This window comes from Giraffa tippelskirchi, chromosome 2 (assembly GCF_054371585.1).
Source record: "Giraffa tippelskirchi isolate mGirTip1 chromosome 2, T2T-mGirTip1v1.2.pri, whole genome shotgun sequence".
In the NCBI taxonomy this organism is placed as follows: Eukaryota; Metazoa; Chordata; class Mammalia; order Artiodactyla; family Giraffidae; genus Giraffa; species Giraffa tippelskirchi.
This window is the reverse complement of record NC_137276.1, coordinates 227,900,424-227,924,041: the sequence shown is the minus strand read 5'-3', so window position 1 is coordinate 227,924,041 and position 23,618 is coordinate 227,900,424. Positions and strand designations below refer to the sequence as shown.

Sequence of the window (23,618 nt, the reverse complement as noted above, 5' to 3'; positions counted from 1 at the left end):
GGTGCCATTGCCTTCTCCAGCCCCTTGACTGAGCCTGATAAATTTCAGGCTGCCGTACAACAGTAGGACACTCCTGGTTTGAGGGGGTTGATAATTTTGTGAAAAAGGATGCTGTGGTCAAAAATGCTTTTGGAGCACCTGGTTCAAAATGCACATCTGTGTCTTTTGGGCGAAGAGGCTTCCCCATGCTTCCCGTCTCTAACCTGGGCTGTGAGCTTCAGTGGGAGCCTTGTGGGTGGGGAGAGCTGCCCAAGAGGGCCTTACCTAACGCCTTTATTCATACAACATCTTTTCCTGAAAGGGTGCCGCTTTCACCACACCAGGGAAGTCCCCTGGGTAGTTCAGAGAGCCTGGTGTACATGCTAAAAAAAGTAAACAGGTTAGTTGCTCAGTTGTGTCCGACTCTTTGCAACTCCCATGGACTGTAGCCTGCCAGGCTCCTCTATCCATGGAATTCTCCAGACAAGAATACTGGAGTGGGTTGCCATTCCCTTCTCTAGAGGATCTTCCCCACCCAGGGATCAAACCCGGGTTTCCAGCACTGCAGGGGGATTCTTAACCCTCTGAGCCACCAGGGAAGCCCATACATGCAAAGAGTAATTAAATATACATTCTTTCCATACCTTTCATATGCCTGGACTCAGACTGTTTGATTGAAAACAGAGTCATTTGCAGTGTCGAGATATATAAAGAAAGTGAAAGTGAAGTTGCTCAGTCGTATCCGACTCTTTGCGACCCCATGGACTGTAGCCTACCAGGCTCCTCTGTCCATGGAATTTTCCAGGCAAGAGTACTGGAGTGGGTTGCCATTTCCTTCTCCAGGAGATCTTCCTGACACAGGGATCGAACCCAGGTCTCCCACATCGCAGGCAGACGCTTTACCATCTGAGCCAAGGAGCCACCAAAGAAACACCAATCCAGATCGTGTATAGCTGTGTCCTTCGGTCCCCAGCGGATGCCCACAGAAGCTCGGCCGAGCTGACCCCTGCCTGCACATCCCTTTGCTGTTGCTTTTTTTGGCCCTCACCTCCTTTGCCTGAGTTACCCTGTGATTATTTTCTTTCCCCAGGGGAAAAGTATGAACTGCATGCAGCCACCGACACCACCCCCAGCGTGGTGGTCCACGTCTGTGAGAGCGATCAGGAGAACGAGGAGGAAGATGAGATGGAAAGGATGAAGAGACCCAAGCCCAAAATTATCCAGACCAGGAGGCCGGAGTACACGCCCATCCACTTAAGCTGAACCAGCGCCCAGACGAAGACGTGCTCCGACCCATGCTCGCGAGAAGGCATCTTTTACTGTGGAAGCGGCCAGTCACAGCTTTGGAGGCGGCAGCCGTGACCGCTGTGGCGGAAATTCCAGTTCACGTTGCTCAGAAGAGAATCGAGGCTTCGTCCCCTGGTTCCAGCGCTGCGCCTCAGTCAGTGTTCGTGGCTCTTGGCCATGCCCCGAGCCAATCACTGAGTTTGGGGTGATCGCATAAGGACATCTGGGAGCATCTCGAGAAAACCAATAACAATAGTGTTTTTGTACTTGTTCTCTTCTGGTAGGTTCTGTCTTGGCCAGGGGCAGATTGATCTGCGGGCCCCCGGGGAGAGTCTTTGTGTCTAATCAGTCTACGAGGTAGACTCTCTCTCTCTCCTGGTGGGAAAAGGCACCACGCGAAGCCACAAGGCGTCTGGTGCAGAAAGGTTGTGAAAGCGACAGTGCAACGTGGAAATTGTAGCGTTTCATTTTCCCCCTTCATGTTCTGATGTTTGTGCATGTATATTACTGATTTCTCAGAACTAACCTTCATTCGTATATAGAGTTGCGCCATTGCTGTTTTACATCTTTTGGGGAGATAGGAAGGCATCTGCAAAGTCTGTCACCTTTCCAGATTCATGACTGTCTTTGCAACGGAACCCACGGCGGGGTGGAGGGGATTCTCTACACGGAATACACACACCATTCCACATCCTGTCCGATGCAACCTACAACTTGTGCTTTTGCAAAAGAAGTCAATCTGAAATTCCTGTGTAGTGTTTCGCTTATAAAATTCAGCAAATAGCACTTTCACTGCCAACTTCTAGTGGGTGAGAAATTTTAGTTTAGATGTTTTAGATCAGACAATACGTGGGTTTCATTTCTTTCTTTGACACGGTGGTTTATATAACATGAATCATAGCCAAAACCCTTTTTGGGGGGAATAGTCAGTTGAGATCATTAATTTTTTTGCCCCCACTGAAACATCAAGATAAACTTGTAAATAAAGCCGATAGTATGTATTCACACCCATTGTGCACTTGGGTGAGACATATATGGCCCTGAAAGACTAGTGTCAGATGTGGTAACCTCCCTGTGAATTGTATGTTGTAGAAAACGCCTTTCAGATGTTTGATGGGACTTGAATTCAAAGCACGTGAAGTGGATAGTGGATATAAGAAGGGTGCAGTGCCTTTCCCATTAATTCCTGGTGGAATTGTCACTCTAGGTTAACATTTGTAATTTTTTTTCTAGCTGTCCTGTGTATGTCTGATCAATAGGTATTCTCTTTTGGCCTTACGATACTGTAACAATGTTTGTCCTTTTGAAATACCTAACGCCAAGTAACAGTGCATGCTTTGGAAACGGGGAAGAGGACTTTCTTTAAGAAGCAAGGGCGTTTGGCTGTTCCTATCAAGAAACTGACTGAATGGTCTCCAAACCCTGTTTACAGGACCTGGTGGGGCGTGGGGGACAGATGAGCAAGAGATGCTTGTATAGCAGTTCAAGTGTTCTTAGTTCAGTGCTTTTCAACTGGAGAGGCTAACCTCGAGATATTTTTTTTAACTGCATTCTATAATAAATTGACGCAATATGCTCTTTATGGAAAAGCTTTCCGTTGTTTTATTTCTAAGGGTCAGCCTGTGAGCCCTTTGACTTCTGCAGTCTCAGAAGGATGCACTTCTTTTCAGTCTGGGTTTGAAAACTCCCAGTTCCTTGCCGTGATGAGAGAAGTATAACATTTCATGCAGCTATTAATACTCGGGCTAAAAACATTGATTTGCAGTCAGCAAGCTTTTTAGGATTTGTCATTTCCAGAATATTGTGAGATTTAGTGCCCAGAGGAGATTTGCGTCTTTGGAGAGCTTTAATTTTACGTGAAATTGTACAGACCTCATCACTAGCTAAATAGATCTTCTCAAATGTTGCAAAGGATCAAATACACTCTATGGCCATGTTATGACCAAAGTTGAATTGGCAGCTGGGGTATGTATGTCCTATTTTATAGCATTTAAAGAATCCTGTGGAATATTTGCTCCAAGTGCCTATCAAGTAAAGTTCATCTAAAGGTCAACAATTCAGATGGAAACTACATAAATAATTTACATTAAAATGATTTGAGCAGTTAGAATACAATAAGAAATACATTTTTTTTTTCTTTCCCAGTTCTCCTGTCTTCTGATTCTAAAGTAGGGCACAGGGAATTTCAAATATGCCACCGCTTTTGGCAATCTTTAATTCACATCTGAAATTCTCACTCTCGTGACTCACCAAACATTACATGGCAATCAGGTAGATGAATTTTATTCTCACATACCTCATTTTCTTCAGCACTCCCTCCCCACTGTTCGTGAAAGGTCATTTTAATCATGACTATGCTTGTGAAAGACAAGATTATTTGCAAGTGATTGAGATGAGGTGCCTACAGTCCCTGTCTCTGTTTAAAGACTCTGATTAGAGATTAGATACCATTCTACACAGCAACCGAGAGCCCAGTGATTGCTGTACCCCCTGCTCAAAGTTGTACTTCCCGATTGACTTTCCTGCTCTGGTCATGTGGAATTTGCAGCGTTTCTAACTCACTCTGTCCTTCCTCTCTTCCCTGAGTGTGTTTCCTAAAACATCACCCCACTGCCCAGCCCCACCTGCTCTAACCCCACAATGATGTGTATCCCATGAGACCGGTCTCATGTCTTCCCTACTCACCTGTGCCTGAATCTCTTGCAGCTACCACCGTGCCCAGACTGTAGGGCTCGATAAATAGGCCTGAAATAATTAACCAATTGAATGATCCTTGCCCTCCATCTCCAGTATTAATGTCTCCCCCTCTCCGAGAATCATTCCCAGCCACTCCTGCTGTGTTACCCATTGTGCACTGTACTTCCCCATCATAAATATATGGCCTTCTCAGCATAGTTGTTAAATTGTCTGGCTTCCCTGTTAGAACAGAAATTAAGTGGAGGTGGGATTCCTGGTGATCCGTGGCTCATGGTAGACATTCAACAAAAGTTGGATGGATGGATAGCTGGGTGTGTGGAGGAGGGGTCAATGGATAGGTGGGTGGTGGGTGGTGGGATGGGAGTATGGAAGGGGATTTCAGAGGATGTGCGAGAGGTCACTAAGAAAAAAAATAGAAAACTAATAAAGTGTGTTCCCCTCTGCCTAGTCAGTAGAGCCAAGAAGCAGCTCCCTGTTTGAATCCAACAAACTGACAGACTGCCAGAGCAGCCATAATCAAAAAGAAAGAAAAGGAGACACGATTATGCTGGGGTAGATCAACAGATGAGAAAAGAAAGAAAAAATTTTGTTTTTAAAATTTCTTATCAAAATAGGGTGAGTGACTGAATCATGAAAGAACTTTTCAGGACAATGGAAACGTTCTCTATCTGGATGGAGCAATGCAGCAATAGAAGCAGTAACAACAGCCCAGTAGTTGTAAAGCAAGTACATGCATTTGTCCAAAACTCATCAAGAACTGCAGACTTAAAATGGGTGTGTTTCGTTTTATGTAAAGCGTGTCTCAATAAAGTTGATTTAATTTTTTAAATCATGATAAAGGAAAAAAATTTTAAATCTTAAGACAAAGGACAAAAATTAGGGGAAGGCCTTAATGTTCACCATACCCTTGTCATTTTTCAAGTGTGTAATGCTTTCATAGCATACTCAAGGGCTTCCCTGGTGGCTCAGTGGTAAAGAATCCGCCTGCCAATGCAGGAGACGTGGGTTTGATCCCTAGGTCAGGAAGATCCCCTGGAGAAGGAAATGGCAACCCTCTCCAGTATTCTTGCCTGGGAGATCCCAAGGACAGAGGACCCTGGAGGATTACACTCCATGGGGTCACAAAGAGCCGGACACAACTTAGCTACTAAACAACCACAGCAACATTGTTAAACACAGAATTATACAGCAAGGCAAAGCAGCTTCCCAAATTAGAGTATGCGCATCCTGATTAAGCTTTCCTAGAAGAACTGGATATGTCCATAACTATTTGTTAACGTTAAAAAATCAACTTGAGTCACATTTCTTACAGTTTAATACATAACTAATTTTTCACCTGTTCAGAACCCACCAATTGCTTCTTCAGGAATATAAACATCCACAAGTAACCAGTGGTATATGAAATTCATTTTAGCAGGTGTCTAATGTCCATCCACACTCTCATCAGGCCTCAGGCAGGAGTGACATACTGGAACAGGAAAATACACCCACAATGATCCATCTGAAAATAATGAGCTACTAGAAAAAGAAGCAAAGTAACAACGACAGAAACAAAACTCAGTATGTTTCTGCAAGGTCAACTTTCTGAAGCTTCTAAAACATTTTTCCTGCAAATTATACAAAATGTGCATCGTTCTTTTTCTTATAAAAACATTTAAGCACCACAGGACTTCCTTGGTGGTCCGGGGGCTAAGACTCTGCACTCCCGATGCCTGGGTTCGATCCCTGGTCAGGGTACTAGACCCCACAGGCTGCAACTAAGAGTTTGCATGCAGTCAAATAAATAAAAATAAATACTACAAAACAAAGAAAAAAAATACTTGGTGAACTTGAGAAGCCCACTTGTCATTAACAAAATTTTAAGCACCATGAGTATTGGAGAAATAACTTTCAAAAGCTATAGAAGATCCTCAACCACCATTATAAGTGGGGGCTTTTGTCATATCTGACTGTGCCTCACAATAATCTAACATTTTATGCGGTTTTATTATAGGAAAAGTTGCCAAATGACTTCTCTTAACTGTGTTAACTTAAAGGTGTGCTTCAACTAATGAGGCTAAATTGGTCCCAGCTTCAGTTTTTGGTCTTTGTGGCAACTCTTTGGTGGAGAGGTACTAACAAGTAGGTGCATACGTGCTGTCTGTAGCAGAAAGCCCACATGCGTACATGCAGCTAAGTCACCTCAGTCATGTTCAACTCTTTGTGACCCCATGGACTGTAGCCCACCAGGTTCCTTTGTCCATGGGGATTCACCAGGCAAGAATACTGGAGTGGGTTGCCATGCCCTCCTCCAGGGGATCTTCCTAACCCAGGGATCGAACCAGTGTCTGTTATTAAGTCTCCTGCACTGGCAGGCGAGTTCTTTAGCACTGGGGCCATTTGGGAAACCCAGCAGAATACATACAGTCCTGCCAAATCCAGGAGATAGATAGAGAGAGAGGAAGCAAAAGTCACTCAGTCGTGTCCGACTGTTTGTGACCCCATGGACTATATAGTCCATGGAATTCTCCAGGCCAAAATACTGGAGTGGGTAGACGTTCCCTTCTCCGGGGGATCTTCCCAACCCAGGGATCAAACCCAGGTCTCCTGCACTGCAGGTAGATTTTTTACCAGTGGAGCCACCAGGGAAACACAAGAATACTGGAGTGGGTAGCCCATCCCTTCTCCAGGGGATCTTCCTGACCCAGGAATCGAACTGGGGTTTCCTGCATTGCAGGCAGACTCCTTACCAGCTGAGCTACCATGGACAGACAGGAAAGGGGGGCTTAAAAGCCACACCAAGATGTGACGTGTTTTCATTCGGCATCTGACTGCCCTTCTACTGGTTCCCTAAACCTAACTGGGCAACATTTAGACCCGGAGCTGCTTCAGCTTCAAATCAGTTACTTCAGGTTCTCTCTGCTCAATTTCATAAATGATTTGCCTTTCAGTTTTGTTGAGAGCGGATTGATTCCAGATTCTTGATGGATTTAACCCTCATAGTGTTTGTGGCTTCACCAAAGTGAATGTCATATGTTCCCTGAAGTTACTCAATATCTCTGACTGAGTCTAGTACATGGATTTTTTTTGCTTTTTTTGTTCTTTTAACCCCTGTAGGCTTATTAGGAAAACTATGGGAAGAGTTTCCCCTTCCAAAGTGTTGAACCAGGATCAATTCAGTTCAGTTCAGTCGCTCAGTCGTGTCTGACTCTTTGTGACCCCATGGACTGCAGCACACCAGGCATCCCTGCCCATCACCAACTCCCGGAGTTTACTCAACCTCATGTCCATTGAGTCAGTGATACCATCCAACCATTTCATCCTCTGTCATCCCCTTCTCCTCCTGCCTTCAATCTTTCCCAGCATCAGGGTCTTTTCAAATGAGTCAGCGCTTCGCATCAGGTGGCCAAAGGATTGAAGTTTCAGCTTCATCATCAGTCCTTACAATGAACACTGAGGACTGATTTCCTTTAGGATGGACTCAACCAGGATAATGTTCTCCATTAGCCCCCAGATGATGTCAACAAGATCTCCTGGGATCCTGGGGTCTGGAGATCCCATCTCTGAAAGATCAAGGGCTTCCTGGTGGTCAAGCTTCCAATGTCTGAGAAAAGAGCCAGAGTGAAGAATCTGTGCTCCAAGATGGGTGTGGGGGGGCAGGACTGGTTGGAGTTGGGGTGGGAGAAACAGAAGGTGCTACAAAAGGAGAGAGCTGACCTCGGAAGAGCTTGACTCATCCTGGTGAGGGTTTCAGCGCCAAGTGTGAAGCCATACTTGGTGAGACTGGGAGTCAATGGCAGCTCCCACTTTAGGAGCTTCTTCTTTGCCTGGGCCATGCAGGCCTGAGCAAGGGCAGGCGTAGCCTCTGCAGAGAAAGGACTAGACCCCCCCACAGCACAGCCGGGCAGGGGTAGGGGTGGGGTAGGCGGGAGGCAGAGCCCCAGGATTCCTGCGTTCACCCTAAGAGCCCCCAGCACTGACCTCCACTGACCTGCCAGCCAGCCTCTGAAGGCAACTTCCTGAGCGAGTTTCCTTTTACCCTGTTCTTGGGGTGTATTTTTTTCCCCTGGACTGCAGCACACCAGGTTTCCCTGTCCTTCACCAACTCCCGGAGCTTGCTCAAACTCGTGTCCATAGAGTCAGTGATGCCATCAAACCATCCTCTGTCAACACCATTAGCCATTCAGTTCAGTTCAGTCGCTCAGTTGTGTCCAACTCTTTGCGACCCCATGGACTGCAGGCCTCCCTGTCCTTCACCAACTCCCGGAGCTTCCTCAGACTCACGTCCATGGAGTCGGTGATGCCATCCAACCATCTCATCCTCTGTCATCCCCTTCTCCTCCGGCCTTCAATCTTTCCCAGCATCAGGGTCTTTTTTTATATTTTGCTTTTCATTTGGACAAAAATGTGCCCAAATCCACAGTTTCATTTTTCTTTTTTCTTAATTTCCACACAGGACCCTTAGGCCTATCCCTTCTCCCACGTTCCTTAACCTTCCAGGCCCAGAGAACAGCCCGCCTCTCTGCCCAGAGAGCGGGGGTTTCAGCGAGATGCGGGTGGGCTTCGGAGGCTGACATCCCCAACTCCTGGGGCTGCCCGCCAGCCAAGGCCAGCAGCGCCCCCTACTGCCCGTGTTGAGTTGTACACACTCCGGAAGTAGGGAGCAGAGAGACCACTGCCCGTGGGGACTGGAAATGATGAGGTCTGACAAGGAGGAGAGGAGGGGAGGCAGAGAGGGATACCGGGCAGGCAGGCCCAGCGAGAGGCCGCCCCTGCTCTAATGAGACAGCTGCCTTGTCCCCAGTCGTGAAGACAGTAGAAGCCTAGCAGAAGTTGGCTTAAAACTCAGCATTCAGAAAACTAAGATCATGGCATCCGGTCCCATCACTTCATGGCAAGTAGAAGGGGAAACAGTGGAAACAGCGAGAGACTTTAATTCTGGGGCTCCAAAATCACTGCAGATGGTGACTGCAAGCATGAAATTAAAAGACGCTTGCTCCTTGGAAGAAAAGTTATGACCAATCTAGACAGCGTATTAAAAAGCAGAGACGTTACTTTGCCAACAAAGGTCCGTCTAGTCAAAGCTATGGTTTTTCCAGTAGTCATGTGTGGATGTGAGAGTTGGACTATAAAGAAAGCTGAGTGCAGAAGAAATGATGCTTTTGAACTGTGGTGTTGGAGAAGACTCTTGAGAGTCCCTTGGACAACAAGGAGATCCAACCAGTCCATCCTAAAGGAAATCAGTCCTGAATATTCATTGGAAGGGCTGATGCTGAAGCTGAAACTCTAATCCTTTGGCCACTTGATGTTGTCTAGGTTGGTCATAGCTTTTCTTCCAAGGAGCAAGTGTCTTTTAATTTCATGGCTGCAGTCACTATCTGCAGTGATTTTGGAGCCCAAGAAAATAAATGTCACTGTTTCCATTGTTTTCTCATCTATTTGCCGTGAAGTGATGGAACCAGATGCCATGATCTTAGTGTTCTGAATGTTGAGTTTTAAGCCAACTTTTTTTACTCTCCTCTTTTACTTTTATCAAGAGGATCTTTATTTCTTCTTCGCTGTCTTCCATAAGGGTGGTGTCATCTGCATATCTGAGGTTATTGATATTTCCCTCAGCAATCTTGTTTCCAGCTTGTGTTTCATCCAGCCCGGCATTTTGCATGATGTACTCTGCATTTAAGTTAAATAATCAGGGTGACAATATACAGTGACAATAATATGTGTTACTCTAGCCCTTTGCTTTTATTATCTGTTTTAACCACCTCCCCTTCACACCATTCATGAAGGAGAGATTCCTGGCCCCAAGGTTATGGGGACAGATAAACACAGCACATCCAACACAGGACAGATGAGATGAAAAGAGGTTTATCAGTCACAGAAATTCACACCCCAGGCTTCCCTGGTGGCTCAGATGGTAAAGAATCTGCCTGCAATGCAGGAGACCCAGGTTCGATCCCTGGGTTGGCAAGATCCCCTGGCAGAGGGCATGGCGACCCACTCCAGTATTCTTGCCTGGAGAATCCCTAGGACAGAAGAGCCTGGTGGGCTACAGTCCATAGGGTGGAAAAGAGTCGGACACGACTGAGTGACTAACACACACTATACTCACAGCCTAGGAGAGGGGGTCGCTGTATACTAGGCAGGAGCATGAGGGGATCACACAGAACAGGGTGCAAAAGCTGGGCTGTGGGATGCAGGCTCTGTAGTAACAAGAGTGTGCAGTGGTCCCTGGTTCCCATGGGAAGATGTGATGGCCTTGTTTGGTAATTCTACCAGCCAGGAGGGCAATGAAGCCCACTACTTAGGGGGTAGGCAGAAACTGAGCCCTGTCTGTTTGATGAGGGGGTGGTGTTTAGCTGGGGAACTTTAGCCACAGGAGCAGAGTGGGGAGGGGAACTTGCATTTGGGTCGTGAGAGGGCTCCTAGTTTCATCAGATGTCAAGATCACATAATCTCGAGTCTCATTTTATGTATTACACTGCATGGTCACATCTGGTACTCTTGGCAGGAAGTAGTTGAGTCAAGATTTCAACCCATATTAACCTGCCTCCGGAGCTGCAGTTCTAACCATCTCACTGCACTTCCCTCCTCCACGGTGAGCCATGGCAGCGAGAGTGCAAAGCTGGCCCCCAAGGAGCCACAGCTGCCAGCATCCGTGCCCTGGTGATGTCTGCTCCCACACTGAGTCTGCACTGGCCCCCAAGACTTGGTATAACCATCAGAACATGGGGGAGTGACCCTCTGTCCGTTCTGACCCTCAGAGGGCCTGGCAGCCTCTGCTGCTGCCCTCTTGGCAGCCAGCTATTGAGTAAGAGGCTGCAAGTGCTGAGAGAGGAGCTGGCAGGCACGGGGCTTCAGGGAAGGGGCCACCCCTACAGTTAGATGCAAGGAAACTGGCCTCACTCTGGCACAACGAGGCTTCACAGATGGAACGCTACTTGTGATGGCTTCACACAATGGAACACTACATGTGATACAGGCTGAAGGTGGTGCAGAGGCAGTGTAAGAGTGTCAGCTGTAGTCAGGGTGGTAGGTTAGGATGGGTGTGTTACATACTGTGCTCTAAGATTATTTGGAAGTCTTTGAAAGATCACTGCAGCTCCTTTTGAAAACAAGTTTCTTATTCCATCATTCTTGTTTTTTTTTTCTTTTTAATTTTTACCCTTAAAAGGGTTATTTATTTATTTGGCCGTGCTGGGTCTTAGTTGGAGCATGCAAGATCTTCAGTCTTCATTGTGGCACGTGGGATCTACTTCCCTGGTCAGGGATTGAACTCGGGCCCCCTGCACTGGGAGTGCAGAGTCTTAGCCACTGGACCGCCAGGGGAGTCCTACATTCCATCAGTCTTGAAAGACTCCTTACATCGTTTCATACAGGTTGGCCATGATGAACCGGAACAGACAGCAGGCCAGCAGCATGCCAATCCACTGAAAGAATGTGATTCCAAAAGTCACTCCAGGGATGATTTCCATGTTGGTCTGCAGGAAACTGGTCACCTGATCATAACAACCGTCTGGTTCACGTTAGTGGCAGCCGTGGTGAGGTTGTGTAGATGCTGGGGATTATAATCAATTTTGTTCATACAGCAGTTCATAGGGCTCCCCTGGTGGCTCCGACAGTAAAGAATCTCCCTGCAATGTAGAAGAACCGGGTTTGATTCCCGGGTCAGGAAGATCCCCTGGAGAAGGGAATGGCAACCCACTCCAGTATTCTTGCCTGGAAAATCCCATGGACAGAGGAGCCTGGCAGGCTACAGTCCATGGGTTTGCACAGGGTCAGACACGACTGAACAACTAATACTTTTACTTTTCACTTGTACATGCAGCAACTCAAGGCAGTGCTATTCTCCGGGAAGTAGAGGCTGGAGCTCCGGTCGGTGTAGTTCTGCAGGGCCACAGCATCTCAGCTGTTAACAGGGAAAGAAAAAGAATTAAGTGCAGTGGATCAAAGGCTTTGTGGTCCTGGATTCCTTTTTTCTTTGACTCTAAGTGGAGGCAGATCCCTCAAACACAATTGAGAGGGCCATGTTGGGGGTGGAGGGAGGCAGAACCTAATGAATATGAAAACGTCACACAGGTGTTTTCTCAATGGAGACTGTGTGCCAACATGGAAACACAGGCCTGGCCTTCCCCAGCTGTGTCCAACAGAGGATGGTTCCCATCTCCTCACCCCGTGGCTGTGTTCATATTATGACCTGCCCGATTGATCCAGTCGGCAGAGTTAAGCTAAAGCAAGAAATCCTGAGTGATGAGAAAACACGATTAGTCTAGATGCTCAGCAGTTTTCTGAAAGGTTGTCTGTCCCCTTGGGATCTGTACAGCCAACCATGAAGAGTTGGGACAGAAGGGATGTTCCTGCATTTTTTATCTTAACCTGCAATAGGAACCACTGTTGTTGTTCAGTTGATAAGTCACTTCCAACTCTTCGCTACCGCATAGACTGCAGCATGCCAGGCTCCCCTGTCCTTCACCATCACCCAGAGTTTGCCCAAATTCATGTCCATTGAGTTGGTGAACCATTGCAGCCATATAATTTTGAACCTAAAATAGTGATTCATTCCTGAGGAATTCCCTGTAGCACCTGAAAACAAAATAATCTCCAAGCATAAGGCATTTTACATGCAAGCGCCTACAAAGAGTATATGTTGAAATGACTTCTAAACAATGTTCTATTAAAAAATTACTCCCTTTAAGAACATTTTTTTCCCCCTAGAAACTTCTGTCTTGTCTCATGAAGCTCAGTCCATTTGGGAATTTCTACCAACTTGGAGGCGGAAACTGGGTGTGGAAATGACTAGGAGACACCCGAAGCCAGGGGCCTTTTCAGGGGTGTAGTCTGGTCTCTTTTAAGCTGGAGTAACAGTTTGGGTGTTTGCATGCACTGGACTTTTTATCAGACAAAGGGGAGATGGAGAATCTGTATGGTGATGCTGAACATACTCAGGAGACATCCTCAAAATGACTACAAGGAAACCAGCCCATTCCCAGCTCCTAGGAGTTGTGGTGTGGATTAGAGGACAGGTTTGCATCCTCACATGTCGACTGGTCCTGCTTGAGTCTCTAAGACCTGGAAGAGGTCAAACCCCAGCTCCATAGCTTAGGAAATCCTGAGCCTTACATGATGCCTGTGGCTTCCAGTCTTACCCTCTCCCCGTCCACCTATGCCTCTCCTAGGACCCACATCTCCCGGGTCACAAAGTGTGCCTCGGCCATCAGCTGCCAAAAGAAACCAAAAGGGCGGAAAGAAGGTCTTTGATTTTGTTTTGGTTGTTTGTTTTAAATGTCTTTACTATCAGTCACTCAGTCGTGTCTGACTTTTGGGACTCCATGGACAGTCGCCCGCCAAGCTCCTCTGTCCATGGGATTTCCCAGGCAAGAATACTGGAGTGGGTTGCCATTTCCTCCTTCAGATCTTCATGGCTCAGGAATCAAACCCACATCTCCTGCATTGGCAGGTGGATTCTTTACCACCTGAGACACTGGGAAGCCCTTTTATGAGATATACAGGTGTACAATTCACCCATTTAATGTGTACAGTTCCGTGGTTCTTGGTATATCACCACAGTCAATTTTAGAGCGTTTTCATCACTTCAAAAAGAAACCCCAAACCCTTTAGTATCACCTCCCTGATCTCATCCTTCCCCTGCCCTGCCCCGAGCCCAGCCCAACCAACCAGCTATCTACTTCCTCTTTGTATAGATTACCCTATTCAGGAGCTTCACAAGGACAGAATCATACATGTGATCTTCTGTGACTGGTTTCTTTCACTTCAGTTCAGTTCAGTTCAGTCACTCAGTTGTCGTGTCCAACTCTTTGCAACCCCATGAATCGCAGCACGCCAGGCCTCCCTGTCCATCACCAACTCCCGGAGTTTACCCAAACTCATGTTCCTCGAGTCAGTGATGCCATCTAGCCATCTCATCTTCTGTCATCCCCTTCTCCTCCTGCCACCAATCCTTCCTAGCATCAGTTCAATTCAGTTCAGTCACTCAGTCGTGTCCGACTCTTTGCGACCCCATGAATTGCAGCACGCCAGGCCTCTCTGTCCATCACCAACTCCCGGAGTCCACCCAAACCCATGTCCATCGAGTCGGTTATGCCATCCAACCATCTCATCCTCTGTCGTCCCCTTCTCCTTCCGCCCCCAATCCTACCCAGCATCAGGGTCTTTTCCAATGAGTCAACCCTTCGCATGAGGTGGCCAAAGTATTGGAGTTTCAGCTTCAACATCAGACCTTCCAGTGAACACCCAGGATTGATCTCTTTTAGGATGGATTGATTGGATCTCCTTGCAGTCCAAGGTACTCTCAAGAGTCTTCTCCAACACCACACTTCAAAAGCATCAATTCTTCAGCGCTCAGCTTTCTTCACCGTCCAACTCTCACATCCATACATGACCACTGGAAAAACCATAGCCTTGAATAGACGGACTTTTGTTGGCAAAGTAATGTCTCTGCTTTTTAATATGCTATCTAGGTTGGCCATAACCTTCCTTCCAAGGAGTAAGCGTCTTTTAATTTCATGGCTGCGATCACCATCTGCAGTGATTTTGGAGCCCAAAAAAATAAAGTCTGACACTGTTTCCACTGTTTCCCCATCTATTTCCCATGAAGTGATGGGACCAGATGCCATGATCTTAGTTTTCTGAACGTTGAGCTTTAAGCCAACTTTTTCACTCTCTTCTTTCACCTTCATCAAGAGGCTCTTTAGTTCTTCTTCACTTTCTGCCATAAGGGTGGTGTCATCCGCATATCTGAGGTTATTGATATTTCTCCCGGCAATCTTGATTCCAGCTTGTGTTTCTTCCAGCCCAGCGTTTCTCATGATGTACTCTGCATATAAGTTAAATAAGCAGGGTGACAATATACAGCCTTGACGGACTCCTTTTCCTATTTGGAACCAGTCTGTTGTTCCATGTCCAGTTCTCACTGTTGCTTCCTGACCTGCATACAGGTTTCTCAAGAGACAGGTCAGATGGTCTGGTATTCCCATCTCATTCAGAATTTTCCACAGTTTATTGTGATCCACACAGTCAAAGGCTTTGGCATAGTCAATAAAGCAGAAATAGATGTTTTTCTGGAACTCTCTTGCTTTTTCGATGATCCAGCAGATATTGGCAATTTGATCTCTGGTTCCTCTGCCTTTTCTAAAACCAGCTTGAACATCTGGAAGTTCCCATTTCACGTATTGCTGAAGCCTGGCTTGGAGAATTTTGAGCATTACTTTGCTAGCATGTGAGATGAGTGCAATTGTGCAGTAGTTTGAGCATTCTTTGGCATTGCCTTTCTTTGGGATTGGAATGAAAACTGACCTTTTCCAGTCCTGTGGCCACTGCTGAGTTTTCCAAATTTGCTGGCATATCGAGTGCAGCACTTTCACAGCATCACCTTTGAGGATTTGAAATAGCTCAACTGGAATTCCATCACCTCCACTAGCTTTGTTCAGAGTGATGTTTTCTAAGGTCCCCTTGACTTCACATTCCAGGATGTCTCGCTCTAGGTGAGTGGTCACACCATCGTGATTATCTGGGTCGTGAAGATCTTTTTTGTATAGTTCTTCTGTGTATTCTTGCCACCTCTTCTTAATATCTTCTGCTTCTGTTAGGTCCATACCATTTCTGTCCTTTATCGAGCCCATCTTTGCATGAAATGTTCCCTTGGTATTTCTAATTTTCTTGATGAGATCTCTAGTCTTTCCCATTCTGTTGTTTTCCTCTATTTCTTTGCATTGATCGCTGAGGAAGGCTTTCTTATTTCTCCTTGCTATTCTTTGGAACTCTGCATTCAAGTGGGAATATCTTGCCTTTTCTCCTTTGCTTTTCGCTTCTCTTCTTTTCACAGCTATTTGTAAGGCCTCCTCAGACAGCCATTTTGCTTTTTTGCATTTCTTTTCCATGGGGATGGTCTTGATCCCTATCTCCTGTACAATGTCACGAACCTCCATCCATAGTTCATCAGGCACTCTATCAGATCTAGTCCCTATATCTATTTCTCACTTCCACTGTATAATCATAAGGGATTTGATTTAGATCATATGAGATTCTTCCACATTGTAACACGTATCAGTACTCCGTTCCTTTTTATGGTCAAAGACTCTTTCATTGTGTGTATATGCAGCATTCTGTGTATGTGTTCATTAGTTAATGGACATTTGGGCTATTTTTCTGCTCTTATGGAAAGTGTTGCTGTTACTGAAAGAGTCTGTGTGTGGGGTCCGACTGCTCGCTGCTCAAAAGCCCATAAACAGGCCAGGTTGGTGGAAAGGAAAGTTTACTTTATTTCCAATGCCAGCAACTGGGGGGTGGGCGACGGTGGCAGGTGTCTGTCCAAAGGCCGACTCCCCACCCTTGACAAGCAGGGGGTAAGAGCTTTTATAAACAGAGTGTGGGGTGGGGGGTGCACTCCATGCGGAAACAGCACAGTCATCTCTAACAGTCATCTTCAAATTGGTCATCAGTGCTCTGACCAGCATCATCTTGGTTGTTTTAGGTACAGACAATCTTAAGGGTCCATTTGTTCCCATTTCTTTGTGGTCAATTCTCGGAATTGTGGCAGCTCATATCCTGGGTACCATCTGGTCATTATGTAGTTAACTTCTCCACCTGGTGTTTTGGTATCTATAAGACAGCTCCCAGGATATGGCTCAGACTATTATTTACAGCCCTTGAGAAAGCACTAAAGGTCCTTGACTGTGCTTAATGACTACATTATTATCATTTAGTCTCCTTTGACTATTTTCCTTCGTCTCCGCATTTGTCACTTCTCTGATTAAACTTATTCCTTGACTCAGGTTTTCCCCAGGCAAAAGGCAGGCACAGGACATGGTTGGGGCGGGGAGGGGCGGGGCAAGGACCATAGGGTCCTGCTCTGTTTCATTGCTACGAACATCTACGTGCAGGTTTACGTGGACAAACAAAGTTCTTGTTCTTCTTGGAAAGATACCAAGTGTCAAATGGCTGGGTTATATGGTCACTCTATGTTTAATCACTTGAGGAGCTGTCTTTCTGTTTTCCAAAGCAGCTGAACCATTCTACACACCCACCAGGAGCGTGTGAACGTTCTGGTTTCTGCAAGTCCTTGCCAAAACGTGTTGTTTATTGTTACCTAACTCTTTCATTCTGGTCATCCTGGTGGGTACGAAGTGACATCTCATTGTGGCGTGTTTGCATGTCCCTGATGACCAGTGCTGCTGAGCACCTTCTCCTGTACTTAACTGGCCATTCATTTTGACTGGAGACTCACTCTCCCTGCCCCCTTCCTCACCCTGTATCCTCCAGAATCCCACTCACCCTAAATGCTCACCTAGGTCCAGACTACGTGGAGTGACCTCCTCTTCCTCTGAAAGCCCCTTGCCGGTCGACACAAGGGCCAGGACTCAGAGCCTGCAGCAAGCGGGCTCTCCTGACAAAGGGAGGACTCCTGACATCCATGACCTAGATGAACGTCCCTCCTTCTTCTTGTGTCTGTGTAACTGGACTATGGGAGGGAGATCGCTGGGAGATAACTCTTAGTATCTACATGTGCTTGAATGCGCGCATCTGTGAAGTCGGAGTGTGACCAGTTCACAAGGTGAGGAGCTACTCCAAAATGTCAGAAGGAAGAAAAGAGTTTGGTGGCATATGTTGAAATGCTAGACCCTCAAAGAATTTGCTTTTCCTAAGGATGTACGTCCCTTAGAGTAAAGCAGGTGGTTTTTCTAGAGAAGGAGATTTTGGAAGACAAGCACTCACCCCTGCCTGATAGTAGCCACGGTGAGATTTGTATGGAAAGCTCAGAAATTCTAGAGCCGCTCCTCTTAAGAGAAACAGCCGTGGCTTAATCAGGAGTGTTGTGTGGTCATCTGACCAGCCTTGGCTCCATCCCAGCCTCGGCTCCATCCCAGCCTCGGACCTGTGCCCTGAACGACTCTCGGCATTTCACCTGTCTCGGTAGTGAACAGTTGACAGCGTGTCCTCAATGCGCTCTTGTTGATTGAAGGAGGGACAGAGTCGTCGGGCGGGATCAGGTGACTGAGTGCGGGGATGGGTGGGGTGGGGCATGGGCTTCCCTTCTCTTCGAATAATATGAGCTCCATCCAGGAGGCACTAGGGTTTATCTAATAATAAACTATTTAACAAGAGGAGTGACCACCAACAAAAACTCCATGGTACGTCTACACCAGTATGAAGGATTGGGCTTGAAATGGAATGAAATCATGAAATGAAATGAAATTTCACCCTGAAATGAAAAAGCCAATCTGAGTTTTGGTGTTTATTCCTGGTTGGTGCAAAGAGATGAGAAACTAACAAGCTGGGTGACTTGGTCAAGTGGGCAAACCATCCTTAGGCCAGTTTCTTCACCTGTTGAATTCATTCAGTCATTCATCTCTGAAGTTATTGACACCTGCTTGGTGCCCGATACGGGGGAAAATGATGGAGCTAGAGAGATGAGTCTAAATCCTTACTATCTAGCCAGGAGAAAACCAGGCAGGATCCTGTGGGGCCCTTCTGAGTGCAAAAGCTTTTCTGTGGCCCCCATTTCTTGTCTGTAGGAAAATGGTTTCAGCCTCCTAGACCTTCCCTGAGTCCCAGAGGGCAGATTGAAACAACTACTGATTAGAGGAATGAGGCAAGGCAGACACAAAAGAAAGGCAATCGAGAAACTAACAGGGCAGGGGTAGGGTCGGGGCCTGATATTGAGCAGGACTCCTAGACACAAAGCCTTTCTGTGCCCCCCGTTGGTTTGATCATAGGAAGCAGCCTTCAGGGAGCCTCCATGATCTTCCCTGAGTTCCAGTGGGCAGACTCAAGCAGCTGTTAACCGGGGAAGGGAGGGGATGAGAGACCAGGAAGAAACAGTTAAGAGCAGCCTTGGGGCAAGGTTCTGTTTCCCCATCAATGGATACACACAATAGTGTCTTTGAGCTGTTTTTGTGGTATGCTGCCCACAAGGATGTAGACTGGAGACCAGTTGGACCTGAAGGTTGCCTACTTACCTCACCACCAACCCCTAGAAGAACGTCCACGAGCTGATCACACCCTCTTTGAACAATTACTATAAAGCTTCTCACTCTCTTCCCCAAGTTGAGACACATGGTTTTAAGGTCATTGGCGCACTGTGACCCCCTTTGCCCAGCAAAGTACTGAGCTTGTCCTTTTCCACTTCATCCAAAATCTGTCTCTGAGATTCGCTTCGGCACCAGTGTACAAAGAAGTTGAGTTTTCAGCATCAGTCCTAGTTCCTCCTGAAAGATATACCTAATGATACATCTCTGAGTTCTTCTACAGGAACCAAGGCCCTCACCTGGGAGGAGGACTCCAAACTGGTTGCGTATAGAAGGCTGAACATCACCCTATTACTTCACCACCTGCCAATCAGAGGAAGGTCACATACCCTGCAGCTCACTGCCCCCACCCAAATTTTGCCCATTAAAACTTCCCCCAGGACTTCTCCAGCGGTCCAGCGGTCAAGACTCCATGCTTCCAATGTAGGGGGCATGGATTCCATTCCTGATCAGAGGACAAGGATCCACAGGCTGCGTGGCATGGCCAAGAAAAAGAAAAAAAAGAAGCCTTTTTCTCCAAAATTGTTGGAGACTTTGGGCTTTTCAAGCATGATCTGTCTGTTCTCCTTGCTCGACCTTGCAATAAGCCTTTCTCCACCTCAAACTCCGACATTTTGGTTTGTTTGACCTCTCTGTCCATCAGACACACAAACTTGAGTTCATCAACAAGGACCGGATGCAAGAGGAAGGATTGGGCCATTCGACCTGAGAGGACCCAGGGAAGATTCCTGCAGCTTCTTGATGCTAATGGTGACTCTTGGCACACAGGAAGGACTCTGCCACATGGATCAAAAAAAGGAAAGGTGTTTTAGACGGTTGGCACAACAGCAAACTCATAGCAGTGGCATGTTTAATCCTGTCTGTCCCCGGCTCCCAGGACATCAACATTCACACCCTTACTGAGGTATGGGACTTCCAGGTCTGCACCCGTGGTTGGTGATAACCCCAAGTCAAAGCCCACCTTGGAATCCAGGGCCCCCCAAGGCTTACAGAGGTTCAGGATTACTATTGAGCTCACTGTTTCTGGAGTTCAGAGTGCAGCTGAAGTGTACCTTGACCAGAGAGTAACAGATGCTGGCCGTCAGTAGCTTGTAGAAGTCATGGACACTCCAACCCCCAGGAATGAGCTCATCATTCAGGGGTGGGTCCTCACGTCTGGGCTTGTTCCTGGGGCACTGGCATGGGGCCTACGAACCCATAGCTTTCTTCTAGGTACCCACCTTTACACTCCCAGGCTCTAATGACTCTTTAATACTTCCGTGTTCTCACCGACCACACCTCTTGGACCCAAAGACTATAACCCTCATTCACCTCCACCCAGCCCTCAGGGTCCTGAAACCTATTTTGCAGGGCGAAAACCTGCAAGATCTCATGACCTCACCTTCTCTCTCAGACAGTTGAGTATCTACCTCTAGGACAATAACAAGAGTGGAGTCCTGGGGATGGGCACATCCGTCCAGACCAACGAATGCCAGACCCCACTTCCGTACTAGGAACCCTATCTCCATTCCTAGCAGAGCTATAAGCAGCAGTCACCAAGGTCTACCTTGATGGTAGTCGCTCATATCTTCTGTTTGGAGCAGGCAACTTCTGTGTTTCAGGATGTGGGGACCCTTTATCCATCACTTGTTCTTTGGGCAGCAGCTTACTATATCAGATAACCTTGATGTGCCTAGTCCTGCTCTCCGCTGTGATGTGTAGATGAGTTCCAGATCCCCCTTCCATATTTGGGGTGGCCTCCATCGCTCAGCTACTGTGTACTTCCTGGGCCATTCACTTTCCAGGGTCGTGCAGCTCCTTACCTGGCATTCACACATGCGTATTCCTCCTTGTCTACCGTCCGTATCTCCAAAACTCAGCAGTGACCAACCAAGCTGAGTCCTGTAGCTTTAGGCCGTGGTCAGCTGACCCTGGAGTGATGTCTCACCTTCCTCATCCACTCCAAAACACAATTTGGCAGGTAACACCTAATTTTAAGGAAAATTACAATTCTTATATCTTAGTGAAAGCCCAGTCCTGGGTGTTCATTGGAAGGACTGATGTTGAAGCTGAAACTCCAATACTTTGGCCACCTCATGCGAAGAGTTGACTCATTGGAAAAGACCCTGATGCTGGGAAGGATTGGGGGCAGGAGGAGAAGGGGACGACAGAGGATGAGATGATTGGATGGCATCACCGACTCGATGGACATGGGTTTGGGTAAACTCCAGGAGTTGGTGATGGACAGGGAGGCCTGGCGTGCTGCGATTCATGGGGTCGCAAAGAGTCGGACACGACTGAGTGACTGAACTGAACTGAGTGAAAGCAGGAAGTTACAACTTGGGAGTCAGGCACCCAGGCTCACTTCCAAAAGAGACCCAGAGTCAGGGTACCATCTATTTCACTGTTCACATTTCCAGGTTCCCCAGGAAAGATGCTTCCGGGACGCCAAATTGGTAAACAGCTTGGTTAGCTTTTTTTGAAAAGTCTACACACATCTCAAAGAGACAGATAAAGGATTTTTTTTTTTAAAAATCAATGTATTTTATTTTATTTTTAAATGTTATTTTATAAAATAAAATTTGTATTGTATTTTATTTATTTATTTTTTTATATCTATGTATTTTATTTGTCTGCACTGGGTCTTAGCTGCGGCATGCACAATCTTGTTCCCCAACCAGGGATCAAACCGGTGCCTCCTGCGTTGGGAGCCCAGAGTCTTGCCACTGAACCACTTGGGAAGTCCCCAGAGAAAGGATTCTAAAGGAAATACTCTAAGAAAGGGAGGGAGGGAGGGAGTTTTCTTTCCCTTCTGGCATCAGGGAAAATCTTTTCTTTTCATTTGTATTTTATGATTACCGATTACGCTGCCCAGGGATGTCAGGAGCGAGAGGATCCACTGAGGGGGTGGAGCTGCCTGGGAGGATGGTCCCCCAGCTGGAAGTGCCCCTTAGACCATGGGGGCACCAATAGGCTGGCCCTCCTTATCCCACTGGCTGGCTGCCTTCATTCTCTGGCCACTGGCCAGTCCTGGGACCGCTTGTATCACGAGCCCCCTCCCCAATCCACATTCCCACATTTTCCTTTCCTCATCTCCACCCTCTTCTCCCCATCTGAAACATACCATATGCCTCATGGAGTGACCTTGGAAACACAAAAGTCTTTCTTATTTTTGAGCCACTGGAATCTGCAAATAGCTCCAGAAAGTGTCACCAAGTCCTGGGGAATGAACTAAAAATCCGGATACCTGGGACCCTCCCCAGGCTGATTAAACCGCAATCACTGGGCGGTTTTTAAAGCTCCCCAGGATTCTGAAGTGTAGCCAAACTGTCAGTTGAAAACCACTGATGGAGGAAAAATGTGGAAGGATGTTTGTGTATTAGTAGGGAGTGCAGACTGGAGCCTCTGAGAAGGGAGAAGGATAGTAGATTGGAGACTTGAAAAGATGCTCGGCAGTATCTGTCCCTCTGGGTATCCTGGGGAGGGTACCCAGGAGAGGAACAGGAAGAGGGACCAGGTAGGAGACTGGTGGGTGATCCTGGTGAGAGTTGTCTCAGCCTAAGCTGGGGGTGGAGCAGCAGGACCAGGAGGAAGCGCCAGAGAAGGATTAAAGAGGGCTTTGACCTTGCTCAAGGTCGTCCTTTCCCTGTCTTTCTACTCTCAGATTTCTGCAGCCTCTAAGTCAGTTTCCAGAAGAATAGGAGTTAGCGTACACATCAAAAGGTGAGGCAAATGTCCCCTCATGAAAAGGCAGAAACATCTGCTTACGTCCTCCATCAAATTCGAGTGCAAGGTGATTCTGACAGCGCAGAGGTAGGGGTGAGAGATTCTGGATAATTTTACCTGTACCCATTTTTGTGACGTGGTTACATTGCATAGCTAAAGGAAAACCAGATTTATGATGGTAAAGAGCATCATTAAACGATTCCTGCTGGTTAACATTATTGTGGCAGATTTGAAGTTCCTGGGTTGGGATGCTTGGGGTCAAACCCAGGATTGTTGTCTTCAGTTTTCTTCACCTTGTTTCCAACAGTCTGTGAAGGAAAAGGACCAGTTTTCCAACCTACTTGGCAGTGATATTTCCTAAAATGGAATAATAGGGGCTTTGGCTCAGTCACTCAGTCGTGGCCGACTCTTTGCAACCCCGTGGACTGTAGTCCACCAGGCTCCTCTGTCCATGGAATTCTCCAGGCAAGAATCCTGGAGTGGGTTGTCATTTAGCGTGGGGCTTAAGTCTTGGGTGCCTGTTGAGGTTCATGGAAATCTCAGGTGTAATCTAATCAATCACTATTTCTGGCTAGTTCAGTTCAGTTCAGTTCACTCAATCGTGTCCAACTCTTTGCGACCCCATGAACAGCAGCATGGCAGGCCTCCCTGTCCATCACCATTTCCCGGAGTTTACTCAAACTCATGTCCATTGAGTCAGTGATGCCATCCAACCATCTCATCCTCTGTCGTCCCCTTCTCCTCCCGCCTTCAATCTTTCCCAGCATCAGGATCTTTTCCAAGGAGTCAGTTCTCCACATCAGGTGGCCAAAGTATTGGAGTTTCAACTTCAGCATCAGTCCTTCCAGTGAACACTCAGGATTGATGTCCTTTAGGATGGACTGGATGGATCTCCTCGCAGTCCAAGGGACTCTCAGGAGTCTTCTCCAA

The 23,618-nt window shown here is 47.0% G+C and overlaps 1 protein-coding gene across 4 annotated transcripts in view; it reads left to right on the top strand.

Moving 5' to 3' along the window:
* RCAN1 (regulator of calcineurin 1) overlaps nucleotides 1-2,855 on the top strand; it is a 108,501-nt gene extending 105,646 nt beyond the window's left edge. For all 4 annotated transcript variants that reach the window (XM_081572971.1, XM_081572972.1, XM_081572976.1 and 1 more), the window contains one exon: nucleotides 1,070-2,855. In XM_081572971.1, coding sequence (XP_081429097.1) covers nucleotides 1,070-1,242 — 173 coding nt within the window. In that variant the 3' untranslated portion in view covers nucleotides 1,243-2,855. The remainder of the gene's footprint in view (nucleotides 1-1,069) is intronic.
* The last annotated feature ends 20,763 nt before the right edge of the window (nucleotides 2,856-23,618 follow it).